At 36.3% G+C, this 14,631-nt stretch overlaps 1 protein-coding gene across 4 annotated transcripts; it reads left to right on the top strand.

Annotated features, from left to right (window-relative positions):
• Window positions 1–618: 618 nt before the first annotated feature.
• On the top strand, window positions 619–14,257 carry LOC128679326 (uncharacterized protein). Of its 4 annotated transcripts, none has more exons than XM_053761470.1 (12): window positions 619–868; window positions 1,821–1,905; window positions 4,323–4,404; window positions 5,184–5,277; window positions 5,700–5,784; window positions 7,441–7,538; window positions 8,337–8,426; window positions 8,924–9,007; window positions 9,657–9,745; window positions 10,850–10,959; window positions 11,317–11,461; window positions 12,323–14,257. In XM_053761470.1, the coding sequence occupies exons 2-12, from the start codon at window positions 1,891–1,893 to the stop codon at window positions 12,475–12,477; spliced, it is 1,047 nt and encodes a 348-aa protein (XP_053617445.1). In that variant the 5' UTR covers window positions 619–868; window positions 1,821–1,890; the 3' UTR covers window positions 12,478–14,257. The 4 variants fall into 4 exon arrangements, with proteins under 4 accessions (XP_053617445.1, XP_053617441.1, XP_053617443.1 ...); XM_053761466.1 differs by having other exon boundaries at window positions 1,834–1,905; XM_053761468.1 differs by having other exon boundaries at window positions 1,834–1,905; window positions 4,323–4,398.
• The last annotated feature ends 374 nt before the right edge of the window (window positions 14,258–14,631 follow it).

The following is a 14,631-nucleotide window of genomic DNA, read 5'->3' on the forward strand; positions in this document are numbered from 1 at the left end:
AATGTTATAGGGAAATCCATTTGTTAAAAAATCGGTAATCTTACAGCAAAGATGTTTCAAATCAAATCAACTACCACCCAACAACACTAGCTAAATTGCAGTGTTGCCAATTTAGCAACTTTTTAGCTGTAGCTATTTTTTGTCATTATTTTTTAGCTAGTTTTTTTATCAATAAAAAGTACTTAAAAATACTAATTGCTAACCTTCATTATTGGAGAGACATTCTTACTAATTTAAAGAATCGCCAATATTTCTATATCGGTAGACTATCGTACACAGATAGTATAATTTCGTGGTTGCACCTCAACTTTCGACATCTTCCTCTTTCATAATCACAAGTCGTTGACCTACAAGAAATGTCTTTACTTTTTTGTAAATATTATTATGTAAGATTCAGCTAAGCTATTTCTAACAAGTATTAGGGATAAAAAAAACTACCTACTAATTTTTGGAGAAGGTTTGGAGAAGGCAACTGGTTGCGTGCGTAGTCGATACGATACATGTCAAGAAGTACTCGTTAAGTACAAGAATCGAATTTAAGGTATCGAGAAAAAAGTATTGTATCGAATGGAAAAGTATTCGTACCATTAAGAATCAATACTTCTTTTGTGTCCTACCCTAGCAACTACAGTTGGCAACACTGCTAATTTGGCGACCATATTGTTGATCGTCTGATTGTTATTCCCATCAATTTTTCCAAATTCCATCCAAAGTATTTTGCGTTGCAAAACACATTGGTCGTATCGTTTTTTGATCTTATCCAACGTAATTGTGTATTTTTCTTTTACTTACAATAATGGATTCCCTTGTGGGGTACGGAAGCGACGATGAAAATGATCATGAGCGATATGGAAGCCATCAGGCATCGGTAAGTTTCTGTCCTTGAAGATTATCCATTTTAGTTTTATTGAGGAAGTTCTATTTATTTTATATAAAATAATTTATTGGAATAATATTCTGCTTTTAAAATTTCAATTGTATTTGGCATAGGAAAATGCCATCTCGATGTAAAAAATGGGCAACAAAATCCACTGTTGACTTTGTTTTACTACACCGAATGCTAAAGGAATTTTCGTTAGTTCTTTTTAAGTTTGCTGCAACTATCACCATAATCAGATTTATCACATCGCCAAATGGCATCTGAATGATCACTGAATTATCGAACTGAATGGCTGTCGTCTAAGCCACTATCTTAATAGTCTTGTTATTTTTTTTTTATCCCCGTTACTTTTACAGCCAGTTGGGTTTCCTCTTTCACCCTCACCATGATTTCTTTAATTGCAAGTTATTATTGCATAAAATAGTCTTACACGATTTACCATTTGTTTGAATAACAGGCTCAAAGATACATGTTATATCACTAGAGATGGAACTTGAGCTGGGAGAGGAGCAGCTGGCTTATTCTATGTTATTCTTTGACTTCAATACGAACATGGAAACTGACATTTTTAAAATTACTTAGGTATTATTAGGTGAATAAATCTAATGTTGACCTTTGACCAGCAGTGGAACAACATACTATCTAACCAAATATATAAAATGTTAATTTACATTCACAAACATGGGCGACAAACAAAATCCATGTTAATATTGCAAATGTGAAAGTCTGTCTGTCTGTGCTAAACTTCTAGACCAATTTTGATAAACTTTTGTATAGATGTAATAATAAGCTATGGCCTGAGGAGCTGCAGGCAACATTATATGAAATTATATTAACAATATTTTTAATTTAACTTTTTATTTTAAATTAGCTAAAATCATAGATTACTACAGATGCCAAAGAAAAAAGATATTAACCCATGTTCTCTGCTTGACAATAGACTGATATTGTAGGTGAGCGGAGGGAGCAGACATCGCCGGGATGACGACACCAACTATGATGAGGTCAACATGGACTTGAGTGAGGTAACTACCTTCGCTACTCTCCAACACCCTTTAACATGCACATTCTACCTAGAAAGTGTGACCAAAAATTTAAAGTATAGATTTATCAATGGAGCCACAATAGTTTGCTTTGGAAAGTGCTGCTTTGGTGTGATGAAAGTATCATTGCTAAATGAAAATAATAAATACTATAATACTTTATGTAGAACAAATAATCACTACATAAATTATCTCTGTTATTACATACAGAAGGTTGCAAAATTTCATTTGAAATTTTAATTGTATGTAATAAGATTACAGACAAACTCCAGAATATCTGAAATGAAATCTAAAAGTATACAATGATTTTGGAATATTGATTTTGATTAAACATATATATTTATATGTATAACTATTCATCCTTAAATACATTTTACTTTTAATAAATTATATAATCATGCAATTGTATAACAAAAGCACCAATCAGATTATTCCATTCCCGCCACATCTGACCACTATTGTTGACTCCATTGAATGTCAAATAATATCATAGCTGTATTTGCCATATCATTCTAAAAACTTGAAACAACATTATGTTGTGCTGTTTTCAACAATGATATTAACACTTTTATTATTTTATATGTTACCCATTTGTAAATTGACACAAAAAAAGTCAAATACCCACGCTCCGCCGAGGTCTTCACGATGAGCGACTGCAGGCCGTGGCAAACCCTAACCACGTGAGTACTTAACTGTAAGGATAGCAACTATGACATGTTATTTTATTGTTTAACAATTTCTTTGAATTCTAGAATCATTGTTTACTGTGAATGCCCCTGGCAACTAGAGATGTCAACTTGTATGCCACTGGCTACTAAAAATGTCAATTTGCATGCCAATGGCAAGTATAGAGGTCACTTTAATGCCACTGTTAATTATACATGTTAATTTGAATGCCACTGGCATTTATAGATGCCAGTTAAATCTACTTTGCCCAAGCTGACCATTTTTTCACTGTAAATGCAAAATGCATTTATCATTTTGGTGAAATCAATTTCTAGACATTTCTAAACTGATGGGAGTGGCTATGTACTCAAATTTTGTTATTGTTTTCATTGATTCTATTTGAATATGTAAATCAAAAAACATCTAGAATACATAATGAATATAAAAGTGTGTTCCCACCAAAAGAAAGATTGTAAATTTGGTTAATCACATAATTTTCTCACTAAACTAATATTCATTGGTGATTGGTAACTGTTTTTTACAATTCCTGCGCTGGCACTTCACATGGATATTATTTGCAAGTAAACGACGTGCTAGTGCGTAGTTTTAATGTGAGTTAGACATTGATACCTGACACAAAACAAGCGCTGTACGTCGATTCTTTGCAAATGCGCAAACTCCGAACCGCCGCATTTAGTGCCAGCATTAAATAAGTTATATATACCTTTAATGTATAAAATATTTGAATACTGAGCAATTGTTTTTAACTCATATTCTTTCTTCACGCAAGAAGTTTAATTTTTATATATAATTTGAAAAATGAACGAAACTTTTGTGATAGGATTCACAACTGAAATATATTTTGTCTCATTCTTTCTAATATTGAAACGAGTGAAAGGGACAAAACATATTTTCGCTTTAGCAAGAGTTCTTAATGTATCCGTTCATATCAGTTAGTGAATAATTTACAATATTATAATCGAATGCTTCCTGTGTAAACAGCCCTGTGAGGCCACATAATTGTCAGCCATTATATTTTTTCAAACTATGTGTTTAACAGTTAGTTTTTTTAACTTAATTTCTCAAAATTACATAAAATAACTCTCTCATTCAGAAAAATTTGTAATTTACAAAGAATACAATAGGCATTTATTTTATAAACTTGGCCTTGATGCATTATTTGAATATAAATAACTAACTCTTTATAGCAGTTGCCCACAGCTCTGATCCTATATTTGACCACGAATCATTAGCTATATCTATTCCAAATTTCATCAAAAGTAAGCACATAGGTTTAGCCGTGAGATCGACAAGAGTACTTACTAATTCATACTTAACAGATTTTGTTCCATAAAATGCAACAACAGCCCTGACCAACACACCAATCAGATACATCTTCTTCCACCCATAGATTGGCTTGAAAAATTGCATTTGCTATAAGTTTGCCTTTGCACTAAATGTTTGTATACCCAGTTATATCTTACTAGCGGCCCGACCCGGCTTCGCTCGGGTAAAAATATAATAAATACACCTTCCTCAACAACCACACTATCTATTGGTGAAACCTCATGAAAATCCGTGCACTAGTTTTTGAGTTTATCGCGAACAGACAGACGCGGCAGAAGACTGTTTTATAATATGTTTAAGGATAACTTCTCTGCAAATGGTGCAATGAAGAGTTCATCATTTTATCTATCTGCAAACATGTATGTAATGAATCCGTTTCCTTGCAGGAGTCTCAGGCGGAGTCGGAGCCCGAGCTGCCGCCGGCGGAGCCCGCGCCGAGGGCCCGCGACGACCGACGCGACGGTAAACGTCTGTAGTCTCCATATCATTCTTTTGTCATTTTCTTTCTTCTCTAATTCAAATTCAAACTATATTCAACTTAATACATTTATTGACGTCCCCTGTGGCCTAATGGTCATCTGCTACCAACTGCTACACTGGAGGTCCCGGGTTCGAGCCCCGGTCAGGTCAACATGGAAAATGATCTTTTCAGATTGATCTGGGTCATGGATGTTTATTTATGTATGTATATGTTATAAAATATAGTATCATTGAGTTAGTATCTCATAACACAAGTCTCGAACTTACTGTGGGGCTAGCTCGATCTGTGTAATTTGTCCCTATATATTTATATTTATTTATATATAAAAAAACCCCCCGACTTTCAATATTCATTTCGCTACAACTTTTGAATGGCTGAACCGATTCTGATCAACCATATCTAAGAATCACAGCATAAAAATTTGCTATCAAATAAAAAAACCGCATCCAAATCAGTTCACCCGTTGATGAGCTACGCCACATACGTAGACAGACACACTTAGCGGTCAAACTTATAACACCCCTCTTTTTTTGCGTCGGGGATTCAAAATGATCTTTTTCAAATTTGCTTGAGTTTTGGATGTTTATTTAAATAATGTATTACAAAAAAGTCATTACAAAAGTCTTTTTGGAGCACTTATTTTGGAACTAACTCAATCTGTGTGATTCGTTCATATATTTTATTAATTATATAAATTAAAAAATTTGACATGAAGCTCGCTACTGTGTGATTTGTCCCTATATATTTATGTATATATGTCCTGCAGAGTGTCGTCCGGGAGACAGCAGGGAGCCGCAGCGGCGCCGACGCGAGTCTCCGCGGCCGGGACGCCCGGACAGACGACACGACAATTATAATAGGTACAATACTATTCTTCCGGTCATAGCTTCAATAACGATTAATAGACTAACTGAGAACTCGTTCAATTTCGGTTTAGTCAATTCGCTATTATAGTTAAACTGAAATTTAGCATAACGGAGATCTAGTCCAATCGCGATCTAGTATATTTTGTCTACCTAGTATTGAAAGATGTAGTGTAGCTTTCTTATTATTTCTTGAGAAACTTTTTTATTTATTAACGGCTGGACCAATATTTATGGAATTTGTTATCCAGGTAACTGACTAACCTTGGATTAACGCAAGGTATTTTCAATGCTGCTGGAATGTACGCAATTCCCGTAGGATTTGGTAAAAAATCTGCACTTCATAAAGTCGATGCGACGCGTGCGTGTTGCAGCTAGTATTAAACATATATCTAAATATGGTTATGTATGTATTGCAGAAATGAAAGGAAAGACGACCGGCGTCACGAAGGCAGACGCGGGCTGCTGGGCGACCGACCTGATGACAGACCAACTGAGAATAAGGTCAGAATTCATTAGATTTTTTTTATTTTAAAATGTCTAGTCAAATTCATAATTATTTATTCAATTTAGGATGATATACATCACTTATTGACGTTAAAAAATCACTTAAACTAAGTCTACTGCCGACTTCCAAAGCGCAGGTGAAGAAGAAGCGGCGCAATAAAACTTCACCGCGGCCTTTTCTCCGAAGACGTCAATTAACAAATGTAGGTCTTATACATACATTAAAAATTAAGACGACGAATTCACATCATTATTAAAATATATCATAAATTGATAGTATTTCCAATAAAATTATTGAAAATTGTCAAAAAAATATATATAAGGAACTAAATATACAAAACGTACATAATCATGTCATAAATCAATTACATATGTCGATACTGCACCATGCTTGGGCCAAACATTTGTTAATAGTGCAAAGTGGAAAATTTCTCTCCATTTTTAGAGTTCGAAATGAACAAGCAACCCGTCGTTATCCTGTCCGTCCGTCATCGGTATAGCTCAGAGACTAGATAACTTATGATTATGTAGAGATATACATATTAATCAAGTGGATAACAAAACAGGAAACTGGAAAACTATTTCCAATTGAAAATATTGTAGTTTTCCAATTAAGTGTACTGTTGGGTCCACAACCGCTGTTGTTCTTGGTAAATGATACCAGTGAGACCGGCTTATATACTGTTGGAGCCTACGTGTCTTGCGGTCAGGATAATAATGAAAACTTTGACTTGCATACACTACTTGAGATTTAATGTTTTACTAGATACAATATATATATATATATATATATATATATATATATATATATATATATTTAGTGTGTAGCTTTTATATATATATATATATATATATATATATATATATATATATATATATATATATATATATATATATATATATATATATATATATATATATATATATATATATATATATATATATATATATATATATATATAGATTCACTTTAACAAGTTTAGTTATGAGAGAGAAAGAGTAGTTGCGCGGGAGCTTCTCGGGGATAGTCAACTGGACGGATATAACTGGACATATACTATTGATAATTATGACGTTGTTGCGTCGACCCCGCAGTCACGCGTCTCTCTCGGACGTGATGCGCTGACACAACGTTACATGGAAATAGGACTGACAGAGATTATTTTATTTCCTCTAACACATCACGTCTTGGGTCGCAACAAATACTAAATTCCTTTTAGTCTACTGTATCCATATTGTATTATAGAGAACATTATTGTATTGTAGTAGTATACTCTCTACTATAATTATTTATGTAGTGTGCCGTAATCTATTAAAATATTTAATTTTCGCTAAGAAATAAAATAAAAACGTAGGTACCGTCATTGTGCGGTGAGTTATCTTAATAGAACTAAATCTTGTCCGAGTTAAGTGTTCCCTCCTCGATTTAGTAAACGGTGTTAGATTCGACACGCACTTTTTTACACAGTTATTCAATATTAGTAATTGAACAATCTGGTGTTACACAGTTTAGTTCACTAGTGTGTATGCAACTGCCGCTAGATGGCGGTGTGTAGTCGCCTTTAGGAGACTTGAATAAAATCGAACACCAGTGTTAGCAATGACCCAGTCGATATGGTGACGGTAATGATGGACAAGCATTTGTTTGTCCAGCAGATGCCCGCGCTGATGGAGCTGAAGCCGTACGGCGCGGAGCCCCCCGGCGCGGAGGTCCGGCGCTCGCACGACGCTAGAGACGCTGTGTCTCCGAGGTATTCATATACTACTAGATGTGGCCCGGGGCTTCGCTCCCGTGGGAATTTTGAGATAAAATATAGCCTACAGCAACCTTGGATAACGTACCCTTCTAATGGGGAAAGAATTTTTTAATCGGTCCGGTAGTTTCGGAGATTACCCTCCTCAAAAATACAAAACTCACAAATGCTTACCTCTTTATAATAATAATATGGATTAGCTTTTTCCCACAACTTCGTATGTGAGTAAAAATCCGTTTCCCGTGGGAATTTCAGGAAGCTCAGTGCTCCCCTACACTGTCCTAGGAACCTACACACCAAATTTCAGCTTTCTACGTCCAGTAGTTTCACCTGTGTGTTGTCTGTCCTGTCAGTCAGTCACTCAGTAACGCAGGAGTTTTATATACAAAGACTAGCGACCCGTTCCGAGTCTTCAATGCAAATACAGGAATTAATAGGGTATTTGGAAGACGCTTGTCAGGAATTGTTTGCAGTTTTGCGAGATTGACGAATGTGAGTCAACGTGTTTAGGATAAATGTGTGTTTCTCTAAGAAATTTTTGTAAGTGCCTATTTTTTCTTACTAAATACTTTAAAAAAAATACATATTGTGTACCGTTGTATTTAGCTAAATAAATAAATAAATTATATCTACGTTAATGTATTGTTGTTGAGATGTTCAATAATTTATTGATATTATTATATTTTTCCTAAATATTTGAGAACTAGTATAAAACGCTGCGCTCGATTCATTTCAAATTAGACCGCCTTGACGAAATCGCTATTGAACCAGTTTTGACTTTAAAAATATTTCCAGGTTCTCGGATCGCGGTGAGCGGCGCGACAGAGATAGAGAGAGGGAACGGGACAGAGACAGCAGGCACAGTCGACGATCTGAAGAAAGAAAGTATGTTAATCAAATCCCATTTGGTTTATAATGAAATTCTCAATTATGTGAATCGAACTTATATAGGTACTTTTTTGTGTTTATTTATAAAAATTACATATTTGCCATAAGCTTTTAGTGTCGTCAGGATTTTCCATAACAATTTTGTGTTGTAAAACCGTTGAGGGAGTTCCCTCGTCGGGAGCAGATCCGATCATGTCATGGTTATTATTATAATGCACTGTCGTGGAAACTCAAGCGACGTGGGAAATTTTTACTCTTAAGGAAAAAGTAAAGAAGTAGGTTAAATTTAACTTGCACAGATAATACAGATGAAACTAAATAAAAGCTTGTAAAAAAAAACTGTGTGTAATAAAAGCATGTAAAACAAATATTTTTGTGTGCGGTTTTACGCCTGCCTGTTATCGTGTACATCATTCGTCCCACCGGGCGGGCTCAGTGCCCAGTGTGTGGGCCGTTGAGTGTGATTGACATCTGAGCGCGTGCGCTGTCCGCAGCCCGCCCCGCCGCACGCGCCGCTCGCGCTCACGCGGCGCCGCTGTCGTCCCGCCCCCGCCCCCGCCACCGCCGCACACCAACACGTCAGTATACATTTACACTATACTTCACCCCTCGATATAGTCATTTGGGGGTCGATTTTCGAAAATAATGTAGCCTATCTTTGAACGGGAATCTTTAACTATATAAATAAATATTAGGACGAATCACACAGATTGAGCTAGCCCCAAAGTAAGTTCGAGACTTGTGTTATGGGATACTAACTCAACGATACTATATTTTATAAATAGATACATATATAAATAAACATCCAAGACCCGGGCCAATCAGAAAAAGATCATTTTCCATCATGACCCGACCGGGGATCGAACCCGGGACCTCTCGGTTCAATGGCAAGAACTTTACCACTGCGTCACCGAGGTCGTCAAATTATGCATACCAAATTTCATCAAAAACGGAACGGACAGACAGACATTCGCATTTAATATTAGTATGACAATATTGTTATGGTATATGTATTACTGGCTGCGATCAGAGGCTTCGCTCCCGTGGGAATTTCGAGATAAAAAGTACGCTATGTGTTATTCCAGGTTATATTCTACCCGTGTACCAAATTTCATAACAATCTATCCAGTAGATTTTGCGTGAAAGAGTAACAAACGTACATGCATATTATTTTATATATTAATAAGATTTACAATAATACATAGTAAATACCTATTTATGTTTTAGGTCTGGAGACAGACGAGGTTCCCCGTCGGGCGACTACAGGCCCTCCTCGTACAAAGTCAACAAAAAACTCGAAGTTATGGAGAAAATGGGTAAGACACACACACACAACGAAACCTATACACATGGTAATAACTTTCATTTCAAACACATGGAGAAAGAAAACACAGCTCTAATATCTTTTGTCCCTTATTACGTGTAAAGTGTAGCTTACGACGTAGTATCAGGTATTCAACTAATTTAGAAATTATATTCATTTATTGAAACTTAAGTTTAATCACGACTTTGACGTGTCTCGTTTCTGGGTAATGATCTTCCCTTTTTCCACTAATCTTGGTCGAGGGAAGCCTGTTGGCGCTTTGATGGTCTCTGTGGCTACGTGTCGCGCTCCAGTCCCGGGTCTCATTCGACCTGACCGGGGAGGTCAACATTGGAAAGTGATCTTTTTCAGATTGACCTGGGTCTCGGATGTTCATTTATATATTATTATTTTTTCGCGTGAAATCTACTGGACGGATCGTTATGAAATTTGGTACACGGGTAGAAAAAAATCTGGATACATTTTTTTTTATCCAGAAACTATCCGTATCTTGCGGGTTCGCTTCCCAAAATTTCCTACAGTAACATTAATTTTTTTTCGGAATGAAAGTCCTGTGTCCTACGCACATCAAATTACATGTATGCAAAATTTCAAAAAGACCGGCTCAGCAAATGAAGCGTGAAGAGGTAACAAACATACTTAATATTAGTTAGGATTAGAAGCTTCAAGTAAGGTATAATATAATAACGATTTATTATATTTTGGTATACGGGTAGAATATTACTTGTAATAACACATAGGGTACTTTTTCCCTGATTTTGAGATTCCCACGAGAGCGAAGCTTCTAGTAAGGTGGTATACTCGTAAGGCGGACGTTACACAGTTAACCTGGATAGCGATCACGCATTGCGTGACAACATTACACGTTCAATTTTGATGTCGTCAGTCTGTGTTATTCTGATCGCCGCGTGAACACACGTGTTATCACGTATCTACATAAAATTAAAACTATAGTAACCAAAACTATAGTAAAGAAGCGTTTATCTATTTAATAACTTGATTGCACAAAATTTCCAAACAAAAATATTATGTGCAAAATGTGCCTGTACTGTCAAGATACCTGATAGCGTGTGTTGTGTTGTGGCGCGCGACGCAGGGCTGCAGATCAAGACGCCGGGCGGCGCGATGACGACCGCGCGGCAGCTGCGCGCCGCCGCCGGCGTCGCGCCCGCCGCCCTCGTCGGCTGCAACAAGATCATGGACCAGGTACGCTTGGCTAACTCCTGTGGTTTCCACCGATAAATAGTGCGGTTCCTGAGAAAGGTTTAGGTGTATGATTTATTATACAAGTAATTTAAATAGACCTTAAAACCTAGCTTTTGCCCACAATTGGCCCGCGTAAATTTCTCTCGCCCATTATACTCATATAGGGGTTGATTTTTGAAAAAAAAGTAGCCTATGTTTGAATGGAAATCTTTTATTATATGCATACCAAATTTAAACAAAATTGGTCCAGCAGTTTAACCGTTAAACAAACGGGCAGACTTTCAAAAAGACAATCCAGTCGCTCAAAAACTAAAGTGAAACTGCCAAAGGACTAATAAAACTATGATCGTACCCTAGGTGCAGAAACGCAAATTGTTGTGGTCCAACAAGAACAAGTCGGAAGCTAAGGAGGCAGCCAAGTGGTCCGGCACCAGATTCGCTCAGGACAACGACGGGAAACAGGTCTCCAAGTTCATGCGTCTCATGGGCATCAAGGACCAAGGTAACACGTCACTACATGCTATCAAACAAAGTCGCTTTCCACTGTCTGCTTAGATCTTTGAAAGTACGCAACGGATTTTGATGCGATTTTTTTTTATAAATAGTGTGTTCTCTGGGGAAGGTTTAGGTGTATAACTTATTAAAGTTTTACCCGAGCGAAGCCGGCACGGGACGCTAGTAATATTATAAACTAGCTATTGCCCGCAGCGACCTCTTTTTATTCTTCGCCCAGTCGACCGTTCTAATTGCAACTTGTAACATTTGAGGTAACTTTTGCTATGTTTATGTATTTTGGAATAAAATTCTGAGCACTCTAAGCAATGGTTCTCGGTAACGCAGAGACTAGCCAATCCTTCCACCACGATTACTAATTGAAACAACTATATGCTATATATTTCTACTAGAAATGCGGGTCAAGTGGTGGAGAATGTAGGAAATCTCTGGGCCACGCCCGTTTGCTATTTTGTAGTAGATGTCATGGGATCTGTTTCCGCTCCTGATAAACATTTGTATGAAACATATTTTTTCGTGTGATTCTTGTGTTGTGCCCTTTCGTTTGTATCCATTGGACTGAAGTTTAAGTACAAGTTTAGTGATTAGTGCAAGCCATTTAGTGGAATCAGGCGACTAATGTCTTAAACAGAATAGTGACCAGTCATCATACACCTTTGGATATTAAGACTACTCGGAAAAAGGGCAAAGTATAAAAATGACAACTTCTAAATTCATAATATTTACAGGTGCTCATTATTTATTCAAATGGAACTTTGTATCTTAATTTTGAGAATAATAATGAGATGAAAACATTCTGGAATCGAAGAGAATTGTTCAATTCACGCCTATTCATTATTAATTCCCACAGCGGCGGTGAAAGAGCCACCCCCAGACATGACAGCGGACCCGATAAAGAAGCAAGAGGAGCTGTTCCAAGCGATGCAGGCGCAGTATGAAGTGGCCCGGGCCACCACTCACACCATGAGAGGAGTCGGCCTCGGCTTCCAGCGGGGACAGTTCTGAAACAGTGCAGTGTCCGATCAGTTCAGGCTTAGTGATTTGATATTGATAGACTGTGAAGTTTAAGAATGTTTTGATAAGTTCATCTGTCTTTCATGGACGCTTGATGAGACACAAACAAGTTTAATTGTTATTACTGCTGTAGCTGTCGTGCGTCCGGGAGCGTGTTAAAGAGCGACTTCAGTGCTCCGTTGCGTCGCTGCAGAGCGTTGCTCCGTCGTAAGGTTTTTTAAGTCAATATGTGATGTTAATAAGTGATTCATATCAACCTGAGTTAATCAAAGAATAAACAATTTTGAATTTGAAAAACCAAAAATTACTACGTGCTTATTTCGAGCGCTTTGTCCTTTTTGGCTGGCAACACTTGGTTTATCAATCTGGACCTTTCTTTTGTACTGCAAGGGCAATTTTGTACTCTTTATAGACTACTATTTATACTGTGTTGATCTGTAGACGAAACGCTTCGCGACGGAGAAGTGAGGCTGTGATCTTACTTGTGAAACCTGGAACTGTCCCATGTTATGGTGAAAAAGTGATGTAATATTTTTGTAGCCACATTTTGATGGCCTCTCGTAGATTGATACTAGATTAAAGTTAAAAAGTATTTATTATTATTTCTTTTAAAACTTCTGGTAATTATTTTTAACGGACTGTCAAGGAAGCGTATTGTTTTTTCATTAGCATAGCCATTGTTTTTGTCATATCATCGTACATAGATACCTATTTTTTGTAACAAATTATATATTTAATTATATATGCAACGTGCGCGTCCCAAGCCTTAGACAGTACACAGTACGTAGACACTAAAGCAGTACTGCACAGGCCTGGGACCTTGGTTTAAAATTAAAATTAACGTTAAATAAAAGCCTTGCTGTATGTCATGTAATGTATAGTAGATAATGAAATTACATAACTTTAAGCAATTAATTCAAATAAATGATAGAGCAATGAACCCTATATGAATTTAATTATCAAATTGTATATAGTAATTTCATTTTTTTTTTTTTTTTGGGACTCCCCAAGTATTAAAAATACCTAGTGGTATTTTTTCGTGCTTTGCGCCATTTTTACTGTCAAATAACTTGACGGTTAGCTTAGTGTTGCTATATTCATAAATGAATAACGTTAATTTAGATAACGTTACGTAAATATTAATTGAATAAAAATATAAAAACTGTTAAAATGCAGTTTGTGTTTATGTTAAACATTTTAACATGGTTTTTGATGTATCGTAAGAATTTTCTCGCTTTGGCATCACATTAGAAGAGGTTTTACAGAAGGATTCTAATGAGGATTATTTTTATAGTGCGCTGATGTTACTGTGTAATTTAGTGTGAAAAGGTGCCTCTGTGTCTGCGTACCCTCACTAAAAGCTGTGTGATATAATTAGGAATAAATTGGACTGTAAAAATAATAATTTATGTGTAGATGGTAATTCTTACGAGCGTTTTTACATCGATTTTCTTGTGGAAGGCTTAGTTTCTAAAGTTACCTCATTAATAAATGACTCATTAATATTAATCTTTTTATAGCCGGGTAATTTGTTCTTGTCTTTATAAAAAAATTAAAAATGTAATGGCGGCCGCGGCTATCAAAGCGCTCGTAAGAACGACCCAGATAATTATGTACCTCCTTCCAAAACAGTGGTAATGGTTTTCTAGATACCTTCATAGTTGATCTAACTTTTCTGTTTTCTACCACATTATTACAGACGGCAGCTGTTATTATTTTTATTGTAAAAGTTTTATGAAAGTTTACGAAATAAACATTATAGTATAAGATACTCTGTTTTTCATTTTCTACTTATTACTAGAATCGTCATTAACGTTTTCACATTATAATTACATTTACGTAGTCGGACCGGACACGTCAGAGTGATGTACTACCTGCTGTATACGTAATGACCCTATTTTTATCATGAAGATGAAAAACACCCAAAACTAATGAAGAACAAGGGTTCCGTTTTTCCTTGAGTTACCTACCTGTGGAACCCTAAAAATTTATTAGGCCTCATTCACAGTATTATACAAAATACTATTGCATAGCGCTCATGAATAGTTAGAAATGATAACTGATGGACTGAAATCATAACTGAGATATTCGGATCGGAATATGCCTTTTCTTCCTCCTATAGTGAAGTGCTTGATGTCCAGACAG

Source organism: Plodia interpunctella, chromosome 21 (genome assembly GCF_027563975.2).
Source record: "Plodia interpunctella isolate USDA-ARS_2022_Savannah chromosome 21, ilPloInte3.2, whole genome shotgun sequence".
In the NCBI taxonomy this organism is placed as follows: Eukaryota; Metazoa; Arthropoda; class Insecta; order Lepidoptera; family Pyralidae; genus Plodia; species Plodia interpunctella.

Bases quoted from the DNA above. Each gene is read 5' to 3' on its own strand.
- LOC128679326 (XM_053761466.1), top strand. From the start codon at position 797: ATGGATTCCCTTGTGGGGTACGGAAGCGACGATGAAAATGATCATGAG. The intron at 5,785-7,440 runs GTCAGAATTCAT...TTGTTTGTCCAG, and splicing joins ACAGACCAACTGAGAATAAG to CAGATGCCCGCGCTGATGGA. The intron at 9,746-10,849 runs GTAAGACACACA...CGCGCGACGCAG, and splicing joins CGAAGTTATGGAGAAAATGG to GGCTGCAGATCAAGACGCCG.